At 42.4% G+C, this 15,102-nt stretch overlaps 1 protein-coding gene across 2 annotated transcripts; it reads right to left on the minus strand.

Moving 5' to 3' along the window:
• Nucleotides 1–2,245: 2,245 nt before the first annotated feature.
• Nucleotides 2,246–13,578, minus strand: TOP3B (DNA topoisomerase III beta). Of its 2 annotated transcripts, XM_014253672.2 has the most exons (18): nt 13,345–13,578; nt 12,535–12,666; nt 12,213–12,319; nt 11,735–11,809; nt 10,620–10,816; nt 9,814–9,970; nt 8,615–8,728; nt 7,562–7,652; nt 7,133–7,287; nt 6,851–6,956; nt 6,371–6,517; nt 5,816–5,989; nt 5,135–5,214; nt 4,879–5,038; nt 4,549–4,698; nt 4,033–4,133; nt 3,603–3,804; nt 2,246–2,765 (listed from the first exon to the last, which is right to left on the minus strand). In XM_014253672.2, exons 1-18 carry the CDS (start codon nt 13,412–13,414, stop codon nt 2,284–2,286), a joined length of 2,700 nt encoding a protein of 899 aa, XP_014109147.1. In that variant the 5' UTR covers nt 13,415–13,578; the 3' UTR covers nt 2,246–2,283. The 2 variants fall into 2 exon arrangements, with proteins under 2 accessions (XP_014109147.1, XP_005524443.1); XM_005524386.3 differs by lacking the exon at nt 5,135–5,214 and having other exon boundaries at nt 4,879–5,007; nt 13,345–13,575.
• Nucleotides 13,579–15,102: the final 1,524 nt, after the last annotated feature.

Below are 15,102 nucleotides of genomic sequence, written 5' to 3' on the forward strand. Positions count from 1 at the left end.
GCAGGGGCGGGGCTGGAGCTGAGGGAGAGGTGCCGGCCCCTTTAAGGGGCGCTCGGGGGCGGGGCCGGGGCGGGGCCGGGGCGGGCGGGGCCGCAAACAATTCCTGGAATGCGGGGAGGCAGTTCCCGGGGCCCCGCGGGGCGGCCGCGCCGCCCTCTGCCCAGCGCAGCTTCTGGAGCTCCATCCACACGCCCTCTGCCATCAGAGAAGGGTTGAAAGCAGCAGGATGCGTTTCCCAGGGATGACTCTTGACTGAGCCCTCCCTGCGCTCAGCACTCGTGGAATCCTAGAATAATCTCAGTTGAAAGGGACCATCAGGATCACCCCAAAAACCTCACCATGTGCCTGACAGCATCGTCCACCCCTCCTATGGCTTCCTCTCCAGACCCTTACCCATCCTCTTGGCTCTCCTTTGGATGCTTTCTAATAGCATAATGTATTTTTTACATTGTGGTGCCCAAAACTGCACGCAGTACTCATGGTGAGTTCTGACCCAGATGAATGGCTTTTCCATCCTAAAATACTTACTCTACATTAGATTATGAAGAATTACACACCCTGACAAACCACATTCAGAGATACACACAAATAGGAAGGATGCAAAGAGATTTTACAAGCAAAAGTTTGTCTGCAAATAACAATGGCAAAGTAAAAGCCATGCTTGGAGAAGAGGAAAGTGTTCCCGCTCAGTTCAGAAGCCATGGAGAATGACCAATGACAGGTTTCCCACATTTCCAGGACCACATCCAAGCATCACGGAAATCCCAGCCAGCAGCAGCAGCCAGCTGGGCACACAGGTATGTTCAGAGCAGTTCCTGGTGTACAAACCAGGCTACAGGTAAGGGAGGACTTGAACAATTGAATCAGTACAAACACTCTGGAAGCTGTTGTAGTTTATGCCAAGATCTATGACTCTGAGGCACCACATCAACTTGATTTTTAAAACAATGTCATGGTTTTTCATGAAAAGAAGCTATTTGCTCCAGCCTGCTTTTACCTGAAAGAACTAAAAAGAACTACAGAAAAAAACCCTTCTACCTATGGCTGGAACTTCTAAGCAGTATGATTAAAACATAGTTCATGTTTGAGCTGTAACTGTATAAACAAACATTTGATCAGAGGAACAAGCTTGGTGCTGTGGTATTTGGGCTGTGTTCTCTGGTTCAGTAAATGCACAGACTGTGCCAACTAAAACAGCAGATTTGTAAATTACCTTTGTAAGGACTTGTCTTTCCTCTCTGTTGCCAGTGCATCCCATGTCAAGTTAATCTCTTCACATTCTGTGTTGAAATGCAGCAGCCTTTGCACCTCCCATCTGACCACCACTATTGCTGAAACTGTTTTGGGGCTACAGATGACACAAAATGTACTTGACCAGATGACTAGACATGCTCAGCCACGAGCACATGGAAGGAAAGGAGAGAATATTATGTATTTGTACAACAAGATTTTGCAATGTGGCACTCAGCGCTGCAGTGGTTAGATACAGCTCCACATGAAAGCATGAAGACACCCTCCTTTTGAAAGCAAAATTAACCAACATTGAAATGACAATTCAGGCAACGGACAGGACAAACTGTATTTTGTCAGATATAATCTGCTGTGTGACCACAGAGGAATAAACCAGCATGGATACTCAATCTGTCTCCTAGAAGCAGGTGGAGGTCATATTTAACTGGGCCCCATTGACCGTGAGATACTAACTTGTCTGCACAGGCCGTAATTTGGGAATCACTACTCAAGGCAGATATACCCCTTCACATTTATAATTTTCATTTTGTATGTCTGTTGGCATTATTCACTTAGGCAGCAGAATGACAGACTTGAAGCAGAGCTCTTGCTACTGCAGATGTAATTTAAAAATCTGACAGCTACTAATCTTTTCTTATTTTTGAAGATTCAAAGTCAGATGAAGCAAGTCTCATGCCACAAAGACTACAGCAGCATAACACCGATCTTAATCAGTTCTTATATTCCTGCAACTTGCATTGCTGACAAAAGCCCCAAAAACGTCAGAAGAGACATTTCCTTTCTATCAGTTAACAGTCCAAGTAGACTTCTTGAGTCTCACCACTGCTTGTGAGCTCTAATTGTATCTATGAATCCAAATTAAAAGCTTAAAGGCCTACTCAGTTACTGAGGGATCATCCAGAATAGTTTGTTTAAGGAGCAATTTAAGGTGTTTAACTACTCTAAAAACAGGAAAGCAGTGAAAGACACTTAAAAATTAACTCAAAAGAAAACACATTTTTATAAGAAGTTTATTTTCCTGTTGTGTGGCCATTATACAAAGTAAGCAGCCAGAGCTGCCATTTTGTCCTTGGGTTTCTTTGGGTTGAGTCTTCCACCAGGTCTCCGGCCTTTGCCCCTTCCCCGGCCTTGCCTCTTCCCTTGTCCCCCACGGTGCATGGGGTGCCTCATGGCCGCGTGTTTCAGCTCCACCAGATCCTGAAACACGGGGTCACAGAACACACAGCCTGAATGCTGGGTCTCATCACCAGGTAAGGGAGATTTGGCTTTGTTAAAATCCACGTCCACGAGCGCCGCCTCACACAAGTCGCAGGTCTCAGGTGACACCCGGACCTTGTGGGCGTTCTCGAAGAAGTGCACGATCACGTTGCATTTGTTGCAGGCCATCTTCCACTTGGGACCCGACGTCGAGTCCAGCACCAGAACCCCGTTCTCACACTCCACACACTGCCCAATTCCAAGCATGCTAAGGGAATGCTGGCACGTAGGGTGGGTGCACTCATTACAGCCCATTCCTGGGGGAGAAGAGTGAAACCATACCACCCTTTATCTCACTACTCGCACTACCCAGTTTGAAGGAAGTGAGACACAGAAGCCAGAGACATTTAAACATACTGCAGATTTTCTAAATCACTAAAGAAAGGAACTGCTCCCAAAATGGCAACTTGCCTCTTCACAGTTTCAGAATAATCCCCCGCTGAAAATTTTTTCTATAATGGTTTTCAGAATTTCCATATACTGCCACTGTACAGTACAGGCAGTTTAGACAGATTAGTGATGAAAACTCATTACATTTTCAATTAAATGTATGGCTCCTGCCTAACTGTTATTTTATACTTGAACTACTCACTGTTAGTCCAAGATATTTTTAATTAAAAGATGGTAATAAAAACATGGTGAAAAGCTTCAGTGCACTACTTTAAGTAAGTTTCAGTCCCACAGTTACAAAACTAACTGCAACTTCTACCTCTTGTTATATCCTTCAACAGCTTTTGACACACCATTTATCTCTGTCAAAACATTCCCAAAACCTGGTCTTTGTTTACACTCCTATCCAAGCCTACTCAAATGTGCAAGGCATTAGTATCTTGGTGTCTTTCACTGCATGCTGAGTGTTGTGAAGGTCATGCATGCAGGTTTCTTCTTCTATGAAAAAAAAAATTCAAAAATTTGTTAACCAATAAATTTTGGTAAGTTTAATGTGAATTTTAGGTATCTAGAGTCTAATTTGAACAGCAACACTGTTTATACTAAGCAACACTGATTTTAAAACTCCTAAAAAGCCCATTAAATAGACTGTACCTAATTTATTTAAAGTCAGGATAATACCTGCATGTTTGCAGAACTCCTACCTTTCTTCATGTCCCTGAATGGAGGATGGTTGTAACAGTATGGACACAGTGGATAGCTCTTTCCTCTGGATCCAGATGACCACAGCACAAGCTCAAAGTCATCCAGGGGACAACGCAACTCCTTGTAGAGTTTAATGGTACCATTCTGGGGGAGACTGTAGGTGTCATCACAGTGAGAGCAATGCAGGCGACTTGGCTTGGCCTGGAAACAGAGCACAAATCTGAGCAACTGCAAGGTCAACAGAGTTTAAAACTTGTGGTAAACCTGCTCTCTGGTTTGTTCCCCAAGGCAAAACCATATCAGCCTTTGTGTTTTAGAACAGCACTTGTGATGACCACATTAAAATCCAAGTTCAATAATAGTAAAGAAGTTTATACTCACTGCCCCCCAGCAAGTGAAATTCAAATTCCAAGTATGAGGAAAACTGACCTGAATATACTTCATGAAACGATGGCATTTACCACAGCGGGAAAGGGGTTTGCCTGTGGCAGCCAAGGGTGAAAAAGACACTTCCATCAGTTCATCCATACCTGCAAAAGGAATAATCACACTTACATTAGAACTATAGTTGTTAAGAGGAAACTTTGCACGAAATCATCTATAGACCTGTGAAGAAGTGAGAATTAAAATATTTTACTCACAAATCTTTGTCTACAAAGACAAATACACAGCATTTTGCACTGAGCATCTAGAAACACAATGGTTCAACTAATCTCAACTTTTCAAAAACTCACCACTGCATAGTCACAAAATAAACCTGAAGTAGAGTTTTGGAGATACGATTCTGTCCAACTACCTTTGGAGAGCAAATTAATTTGATGGGAAACTTCCAGCCCTAGCACAACTTTTCAGAAAGCCTAAACCTCTGAAAGGAGCCTAATAGATAAGTATTTTCCATGCAACAACTAAGTAATTCTAGGGAGCTTCACATATAAAAAGTTTTACCTGCAATAGAATCCACAAAATAGTGAAATTTCCTTTTGAAAATGTCAAGGGTGTGCTCCAGGACCTGATGATAATTTGCTTTACCCAGAGCTATTAAGTTGAGTTGCTTCTCTACAGCACTGCGGATTGTAGGAAGAACCAATTCTGCATCTAACAGGAAACCAGAGACAGCAGCAATGAAAGGTCAAAAATGGAGGTAGGAAACTGTTCATACATGAGCTGACATCAAAATAAGCATTATTTGAGACAGAAATGTTATTTACACATTGACATCAGCCTTCAATATAGTAAAGGGAAAGGAAGGTAAGAGAATGGAAAGGTTTAACTGACCTATTTTATAATAACCATGAACCAGAACAATGCCAAGGTTTGTAGGCTTTAGTCTTCGACCACTCTCCACTGTGACATAGTTTCGCTGGCAAATGTTGTTAATGTGGACTGGAATACTGGCATCAGTTCCTGACACACAAAGGAAAACAATATATCCACCCTGAATAAAACAGAGTTTTCATCAAATTACTTGCTTCTGGCTTCCCTGGTTTAATGTCAAATTACAGGTCTCCTAAGACTGCTTAAATTCAGATACCTTCTTACTGTCACCCAACTTCCAGTGCATAACTTCTCTCTCTCCAGTAACTCTGATGTTCCTTTGCAGTTCTGGTAAGTCTGAAACATATGGTTTAACCTTAATCCTTTCATCTCTTCCAAGGAATTACTATTGGGAAGACACCTATTCTCAGTTACTTACTCTGGAAAAACACAGTAGGGTAACAGGCTGTGTTTGCTCTGATGGGGCAAATTCATGAAAATATGTTAAAAGAAACAAGTCAGACTGATAAAGGAAAGTAGAATTGTGGTAAATTATATAGTAAGATACAGAAGGATTACTGAAGAGAGCAAAGCTAAAGCAAGATCTAAAGACAAGAAATCAATTCCTAAAAACGAGGAAGTGCTTCCTTCAACACATCAGCTCTTTCTGACAGAGAAGTGACAGGGATGCGTTATGAAAGGATACTGCTTTGGCCAGAAACCAGAAACTGCTAAAAATGAAGATAAGAAAGGGAAAGGAACATGGGGGAAGAAACAATCTACCATCTGCTGAGGGGAGCTATGAGCATGGTGGTTTGAAGGGGAAGAGATGATCACTGTATATATCCAAATGAATACTTAGAGTTCATTACTGACAGAGAGTGCAGAGGAGTGACTCAGACTCTTTGCACTCTTGGTGGATGTACTGCAGAGCAATATAAGTTAATCAAGTTCCTACCAATGCCATGTTTTTCCATGAGAGTGATCAGTTCTGCTTCTGTCAGGTAATCAGGAGGGCTGGTTTGCTTTTCCAGCAACTTTATTTCACCAATTGGAAAAAGATCTCCTTTCTCACAGTGGGGAAGACTCTCTTCTAATGGGATGCTGTGCCACGGCATAATTTCTGTGAACCCTGTAGGTAAAGAAACAAACAACTTGCCAGTTTACCATAAAAGTCTCAGTAGTGCTGCTACATTCTTTTTACAGGGGCCCAAGAACAACTTCTGCCTTTGTGTAATTTATCCCTGAAAAGGCATTTACTGTTTGTAAAAAGACTGGTTTTCACACTGGCAAATGTGGCATTAAATCTTTGAGACTACTAAATGAAAAATAACACTTTTTCTATCATAAATGAAGTACAAAAATTAGGACAAGATCTGGTCTCTGGTTTTGAGAGCTCAAAAAAATTTTCACAATTGCACTTGTCCCCAGAGCTTCACTTTTATATCCATTCAGTGTATTAATGGGGAAAAAATTTAATATGCAGCAAATACTTACTCCTGATCTGTCTTACCTGGTGAGGTTACCACCTTTCCAACACAGGTGAATCTTTCAGGACCAATACTGAAGGAAATGGTGGTCTGTAGGTACTTGCAGTCAGCACTGACAGTGGCAATGAAGTGCCGAGTTATGTACTCGTACAGTCGCCACCCATCCCCACCTGGGGAGAAACAACACCTCAGCCACAAAATATAATCAAATTACAGAACTTGGAAGCTACTATTCTGGGAAAAAATTCTCCTAGAAACATAGGCATTAAGTTGTCTTCTTTTTCTTGGCAGTACTATCGTCCCAAGGATCAATTGCTGAAGCAACTCTGAACTTCACTGTCACCAGAAGTTTCAGTGAGGATCAAGTTTGCTCTCTCTTCAATTCTTGCCATTCAAATAATTTTGTTTTCTGTTGAAACTCAGTGATTTTGAAACTGGCACCTTACACCTTAAGGGACTGACTTCCTCACACAGTATCCCAACACTACCGAATTTGTCTGTACCTAATTCTGCTTCTGTTGCAGCTCTCATTGGGGTGATGGGAGGATGGTCTCCTGCATCATGGCCTTTCCTTGGACGATTGATGCCTTCTGATAGCAATGATTTTACCTGGGTGAAGAGAGAAACGGCTTACTCAGATCAAATCCATAACAACACAACATTAAAAAAAAAAAAGAAACTGGGGATATTTAAAGTTTCTGAAGGCCTATAGTTCCTAATACACCAAGCAAGATCTAGTCTAAAACAGACTAGAGAATTATACAGCTTTTGCTTCATGTACTCACAGTTTCTGCCCAGTAAGGATTATTGGCTTGTTGTCTCAAACATCCTTTCAGGTCAAAGTTTTCTGGATAATGGGTAGTTTCTGTTCGAGGGTAGCTGATATAACCCTGAGTGTAAAGACGCTCTGCTATTTGCATGGCATGCTGGGGACCCATTCCTGAGAGGGGACAAGAGAAAACAAAAATCATACACACATCCCTGTGATTATGATTTGCTGTGTCTGGATGTACACCTTACCCAAGTATTTAAATAAATTATGGCTTAGCCATTCCATAAGACTCTTGTCACCTTGATCTTGCCAAATATTTCACTTTTGACAAGCAGCTTTCTAAACTTGATCCTTTGCCCAAAATGAAGTATTATTTGTTTTGTTTGAGAGGCTAAAATATTTTGCGTTAAAACAGTGTGAAAATCTGACCTTTTATACCTACCTAAAGCAGCACTGGCTACTCGGAGCATTTCAACTGTGTTCAGAGCCAGTGGTCTCTGCTTCACCTTCTCTTTTTTACTCACAGATTCTACCTAGAAAACAGCATTTTTACAGTAAAAGTTCTGACATTTGGTAAATGCATATTTTTAATCATGTCTATAAATATGCATCATACATTACATTGTCTATTCTTATCATATCTGCTTTGTTCTCTTAAAATGGTAACCACCAGTATATTTTTACTTTAGAAAATCTGACTGGAGATAATTTTATCAAGTTCTAAAATTAAAGTCTGAAAGTTCCTTTGTGCCAGGACTAGATCAGTTCTATAACTGGGAACACAGCAAGGCAGCTTATTGCTGTCTTTACTTCCCAGTTACCTCAGCAGCACCTACTTAAGTGCTACAAGTATTTAGTGCTCATTCCAAGCAACAGTCCTAACTATAAGAATGCAAATTTTTAAAAGCTTCAAGCAGTCTTTGAACCTTGATGTCTACAAGCACTTAAATCCAAACACACTGTCAAACAAGTGTTAAACAGAGCAGAGTTATAAGTTAATTGGCTATAAAGACTGTACCATACACATGATTAAATATTTAACTGGAGGAATACTGCCCTACACATAATTAAATTCCAATTTATTCAATGTCTCATGGGAAATAAGAGGTCTGCTTGGAGACATCTGAACAGTATTTCCTAGCAGGTTTAGTAATGAAGAGTTCCTATCATGAGTGATGAGCGTTTCCAAAGTCAATACTAACAAGAGGCTTCTGCTGAGATGACCACACCAGCACAGTACAATCTGCCATTAAAAAATCTCTTGACTTTTATTCTCATTTACACAAAGCTGAATGAAGTAAAAACCAAAATACAGATATTCTACACTCTTTAACAAAAACAACCAAAAGCCTCAATTCACTTTTAAATTAAAATATGTAATAAATATTTTAATATTTATAGTAAAATAATATTAATTAATATTAATAGCAAAATATTAAATTGTATTTCCTTTATATGAATTATGGATCTACTGGCACTTGGTAAATATTCTTACCTTTGCTTCTTTTGCCATCTTTGTTATATTCAGGAACATTTGAGCAACCTCACGATCAAACACCCTCACTCTATCCCAATCCAAAGTGAGAGAACTTTCTTTTTCAGGGTTCACCTATCAGACAAAAATAAAATTAATTCCTACCAACTCTACTCCTAGAAGTGTGAGAATGCATATTCCCAACAAGAGTCCAGCAAACAAATCCTAGGACATACATGATTTTTTAGGACAAATTTAGGACAAACACACAGCAGGAAACCAGTGCTCAAACATGCAGTTGTGCTCTTTTTCTGGGGGGCATTTGAGATGGGTGGAGCACATGGAGTGCTGGGTCTGGGGAATGATCAGAACTATTCCAGACCAAACTGAAATGCTGTCCTTATTTAGTGCTGGAAACAGTAAAGACCGAAATAGGGAGAAATTCAAAGTTTACCATTTTGATTTAGCAGAATCAATCATTTGTATTAAACTGTAACTAGGTCATATTTTCAGCCCCATGTACAAAAATTAGTATGAAGCAACTAACACGAGAGAGCACAAACCCCTCTGTAAACAGCACCAAGTATTTCCTAGCAAGACACACAAGACACGTCACAATAGATGACATCTGGCAGATGCCAGATTTCACTTTTTTTTACTTTTAAAATACAAAAATGGCAACCTTTTACCATGAATCCCTTATTTGCTTAAAAAATCCTTGTGATCACAAGCCATAAAACCCTGTTGGTTTGCTCTCAGAGCTTGGACAGCAGTGAGGCTGTAAAACTGCTCTAAGCTGCCAAAGTACTCTGAGGATTCAATTGCCAATTAACACAATGAGCATTTTATTTGCTTTAAAATTCCAATACTCAGCAATGCCAATGTTTGTTGGCAGGCTAATTAATTCCTGGATTCAAATTAACAACAGTCAGTCCAAGGACCCCAGGGAACAAAAGAGAACCATTTTAAGTAGTCTTTTTGGCAGAATTTAGGCTTAGATGATTAGCAATGAAGAATTCTTATAAGCAGCAGACAATAAGCACTCTAATACAAAACTGACGTCCTGGAATCTGCTCTTGAGAGTGGTGACACACATGTGAACAGAATGAGAACACATGATTAAACTATAGGCATTGTGAATTCTTGTCAGCAGCTACGAATTTATGAATGAATAAAATAAAATGCATTTCTTTTGTAAAATCAAGTACTTTAAAACTTACTTTGGCTTGCAACACCCAGTAAGTCTCAGGCTTAAATGACTGGATTTTGTCATGCCTCTCAACACAGAATCCAAGTGTTGGGGTCTGACATGGCCCAAAGGAGATGAGGGAGCTGTCTAAATTCCCATATTTCCCCTGAAAATATTTAGTCTGGAACCTAAGAGAAGGGCAGGAGGGAAAAAAACAAATGAGGAATGTATACACTAATATCCTCATTCCCATGAAAAGCAGAAGTTTTTGTTATCATACATGCACAAAATATGAGTAATCTACAAAATCATTCAGGCATTAGGAAAAGAGCATTCTGAAAAAGACCATCACTTACAGCTAATTAAGACATAATCATTTTGCCTCACAAGGAGCTGGGAGGGGACACAGCCAGGACAGCTGATCCCAGCTGACCAAAGGAATATTCCAGATCATGTGACATCATGCTCAGCATATAAAGCTGGGGGAATAAGGAGGAAGGGGGGAACACTTGGGGTGATGGTATTTCTTTTCTCCAGTAAATGTAATGGGTGATGGAGCCTAGCTTTCCTGGGAATGGCTGAACACCTGCCTGCCCCTGGGAAGTGGTGAATGAATGCCTTATTTTGCTTTGCTTGTGTGTGCAGCTTTTGTTTACCTATTAATCTGTCTTCATCTCAAGCCATGAGTTTTCCCATTTCTACCCATCCTGTACTCTCGGTGACCCCAGGGGTGGGGAGGCAGTGAGTGGCTGTGTGGGGCTTGGCTGGGGTTAAACCACGAGGGCACAGAGCCATTCCTGAACCTTTCACAAAACCCTCTGCAGTCTGTGCTGTCACCTTGTGAAGGCACAGCCAATCCTCAGATCCAGCTCCTGGCGGGCATCCACGGACAGAGCTTCGTTGCGATTGGGCTCTCCCAAGTGATTCATGGCATTGCAGATGTCTGTGTCGGTGATGGAACTGAATTTAGCTCTGTAAATCGTCCTCTCCGTGCCACGAGGTTTGTTCATAACAGGAAGAACAGCATCAAGAACCTAAGGAAAATCAGAAGCATAATTAAAGAGGATTTGAAAGATAGAGGCTTTCTCTCTAAAAATAAAAAACACTCTCTATGAAATATTTGTTTCTGTGTCACTGCTTAATTCAGCAAGATGTCATGCCAATACATTAACTGATAAGCCAGACCAGTATGTCCATCCAGTCAAAAGCATAGGAAGCATTAACAAAACTGAAGGGTTTATTTACTACACAGCAACTGCTGGGAGCAAATCAGTATTTTTGGCTAAGAGCAAAGGCATTAACCAGTGCAGCTGCAGCACCTTCTGGTGAGCATGTACCAGTGTCTATCTGGATTTATTCTATACATTGCTAAGGCACAAGTAATGATACAGGAGTATGTGAAGAACTTAAAACAATCACTTCATGAATCATCTTTCTTTAAACTAAAGAAAATCCCCAAACAAATACTCTTCATGTAGACTTTTGGGAATAGGATGTTAAAAAAAATCTTAGCAAAGATTTTGTTCTACACTTTTTATGTGCAGAGGCCAAATTTCTGCAGCAAGCCTACACTTACAAGCAGCTTCTGTGCTCTAAAGCATCTAATTGCTTAATAAACAAAAGATAACAGAGATTAAATTTTATAAGGACATAAAAAAAAAACTACTCCAGCTGTGGAATACAGACCAATTCTTGAAGCACTGGAATGCTCTAACATTTAAGAGGCCTGATCATTCATCTGAGATGAGCAACACCCCTGAAATTTATTTATACTCTTCAACTGACATCTTACAAAGTTCAAAGCATGTGAGTTTTTCCACCAAGGCCCTCTATGCCTTTAAAGCTTAATACACCTTTAGTTTGAATGTTACTGTATACTCATAAAACAATGCATTGATAGTCTTGTCAGACATATATTATGGCATTGTGAGTCTTAAAAATGGAAACCTTACTTCAAAACAGATGTTTTCTCCTTCCTTATCACAATCCAACCACAAGACAATACAATCACAGCCTCTTCCCTCCACCTGTGAAAAAATTAGCACAGTTCTTCAGCAACTCAAAAAAACACCTCCCACCTCCCTACCTATATATTTCTTTTTCTGGTTTCAGAAGAATTGTGAACAGCAACCAACACAACTTATTTCAAAGAAGGCATTTATAAGCTGTGCCTTGCACTTGCTGATAAAAGCTAAACTTGCAGCCAATGCTCCAATTCTGAGAAACCGGATATCAAGAACTCAGTCAAAAAAAATCAGAAGGTGATGGCAGAAGTGAGTTTAATGAAGATTTCAGACAGTGTAAGTACCAGCAAAAATAAAGTATAATTTATACTATGTTAATGAAATAGATCTAACTGTGACAAAAAGCTACTCCCTGGAGGAATTCTTATTTAGGAACATAGAAAATACTACTCATAAGAAAGAATACCTGTAAAAACTTCACCATGGTCAGCTTGGGATTAGCTTCTTTCTTTTCTGTGGGAGCTTTGCTAAAAAGTTCTGCTGGATCTACTTTATCCCAGCTGTTATATTTTCCTGAAAAGCAAAAGTATATTAAGTAGAGCTCTGAAGAAATATTTCTAAAACAAACAGCTTTACTTTGCAAAACACTTGGCTTTCAAAATTTGCATGGAAAATTTTTTACCCTAACACATCTTGCTTTACTATATACCAAGCTCTTAGCTTTTTCTGAAGGACCTGACAGCTCTACAAGCTGTATTAGTTAAAAGATCTGATGAGCAGGCAAATACCTATGAAATCCAAAGTCATGACGTGACCACACACTGATGTCATCTTGAAGTGGGCACTCTGTCCTATGAAGGACCCAGTGTACTCGTGCACAGAGCACGCACCGTTGAGTCCCTTGCGAGAGGACATGTTCCCTGTGAAAACAGGATCGTAAATATTAATGAGGTAAAAAAACCCCAGCAATTGAAACAAATTATTTTCTGTGAAATTACATCTCCCTTTTCTTAGATCTTACAGCTGTGATCTTCCTGATCACAAAATTTTAGTAACTGATCAAACTTTTATTTCATTAAGTATCAATTCAGGGCTTTCCTAAAGCATATTTCATCTTCAAATTAAACTATTCATTATTTCCACCAGCCTATCCCTCCCACTATGAAACCTTATAAAAATACAGCTAGTTTTCTAGAAAACACATTTATAATTAATTAATTTTATTTTCCAGATTTATTAAACTTTTACTTCAAAAATCTCAGAACAGCAACTTGCTACTTGATTGGCACTTTCCAGACACAGTATGCTCAAAGCTCACTAGAGCTACACAAAATATCGAAACCAAATTCCTTTATTCTTAGATTAAACAGGCATCAGCCCATAAAAAGAACCAGAACGTGATGGGACATCCCGTTCTTTTATGAACCTGTCCCAAGCCACCGTTCCCAGGAGGCTCCGGCCCCAAGATAACCAAGCGCTGCCCTGGGTGTTTCTCACCCTCGCTGCACTGACAGTAACCCCGGCGGCTCGCACACATCCCGTGCCCCGGCCGTGCCCGCAGAGCGCTCCCAGCGCCGCCGCCGCCCCGCCTCCCCTACCTCTCGAGAGGATCTTGGCGATGGACTGCGCCAGGGACGGCTTCTCCGCCACCATCAGCACGGTCCTCATCTTCGGCCGCTGCGGCGCGGAGCCGCGGGGATCGGCCGGCGGAGCTGGGGCGCGGCGGCTCCCGCGCCTGAGGGGACAGAGCGCGGCTCAGCCCGCCCGATCCGGGGCACGGCGGCACCCGCAGTCCCAGCGCACGGCCGGGCCCGCTTTCACCCGAGCGCCAAACACACAGCGCGGCCGCCGAAGAGTCGCCGCCCGCTCCGCTCCGCCCCGCCGGGCTCGGCCGCGCTCCGCGCCTCAGCGGGCGGCCATGGCCGCGTCACTGCCGGGTCACGGCGCCGGAAGGCGCGGGCGGCTCCACAGGGCTGCGGCGGCGCGGGCGGGCGCGGGACACACACACATACACACACACACGGACACACGGACACACACAGACATACACACACACACGGACACACAGACATACACACACACACGGACACATACACACAGACACACACACACACACGGACACATACACACAGACATACACACACACACGGACACACGGACACACACAGACATACACACACACACGGACACATACACACAGACACACACACACACACGGACACATACACACAGACATACACACACACACGGACACACGGACACACACAGACATACACACACACACGGACACATACACACACACACACACACACGGACACACAGACATACACACACACACGGACACACGGACACACACAGACATACACACACACACGGACACATACACACAGACATACACACACACACGGACACATACACACAGACATACACACACACACGGACACACGGACACACACAGACATACACACACACACGGACACATACACACAGACATACACACACACACGGACACATACACACAGACATACACACACACACGGACACATACACACAGACATACACACACACACGGACACATACACACAGACATACACACACACACGGACACACACACATAGACACACACGCGCATGCACACACACACGGACACGTGCGGACACACACGGACACATGTGCGGACACACGGACACACACAGACACGTGCGGACACACATAAATAGACACGCACTCAGACACATGTATATGTACATACACACGTGCACTCACACACGTACACACACATGTATACGCACACACACATATATACATATATATACATGCACTCACACATATATACGTACATACATATATATATACACACACAGAGATATATACATCCATCCACACGTACACATATATACACACAGATATATATACATCCATCCATACGTACACATATACACACACATTCACTCACTCACACTCAGACCCCTCCCGGGGCTGGCTCCAGCCCGCTCCAGGGCCCCCTGCCGGCGCGGTCCCCCTGTGCTCCGGGCAGCGGGGCCGGGCCGGACCCGGGGCTGGGCACGGCCACAGCTCGGCTCACACGCGGTGCCCGGCACAAGGACATCGGCAGAAGGCACCGCCACCCCTGCCTTCCGACCCCTCTGTGCCACGGGGGGTGATGGTACCGTGCCGTGCACGGGTGCCCCCACTCCCTCATCCACACAGGTGCACAGAACAAATGTCACCAAACTTCTCTAGGAGAACACACAATCACGGATGCACAATTGTATCTGCTCTGTTCCCGCAACATGGACCTCTGTGCCTGTGCCCAGTCTGTCACTCAGGTTCCTGTTTCCGTAGGCCTGAAACAC

Source organism: Pseudopodoces humilis, chromosome 20, assembly GCF_049639895.1.
Source record: "Pseudopodoces humilis isolate 2021_Gansu_Grassland_sample_001 chromosome 20, ASM4963989v1, whole genome shotgun sequence".
Lineage (NCBI taxonomy): Eukaryota > Metazoa > Chordata > Aves > Passeriformes > Paridae > Pseudopodoces > Pseudopodoces humilis.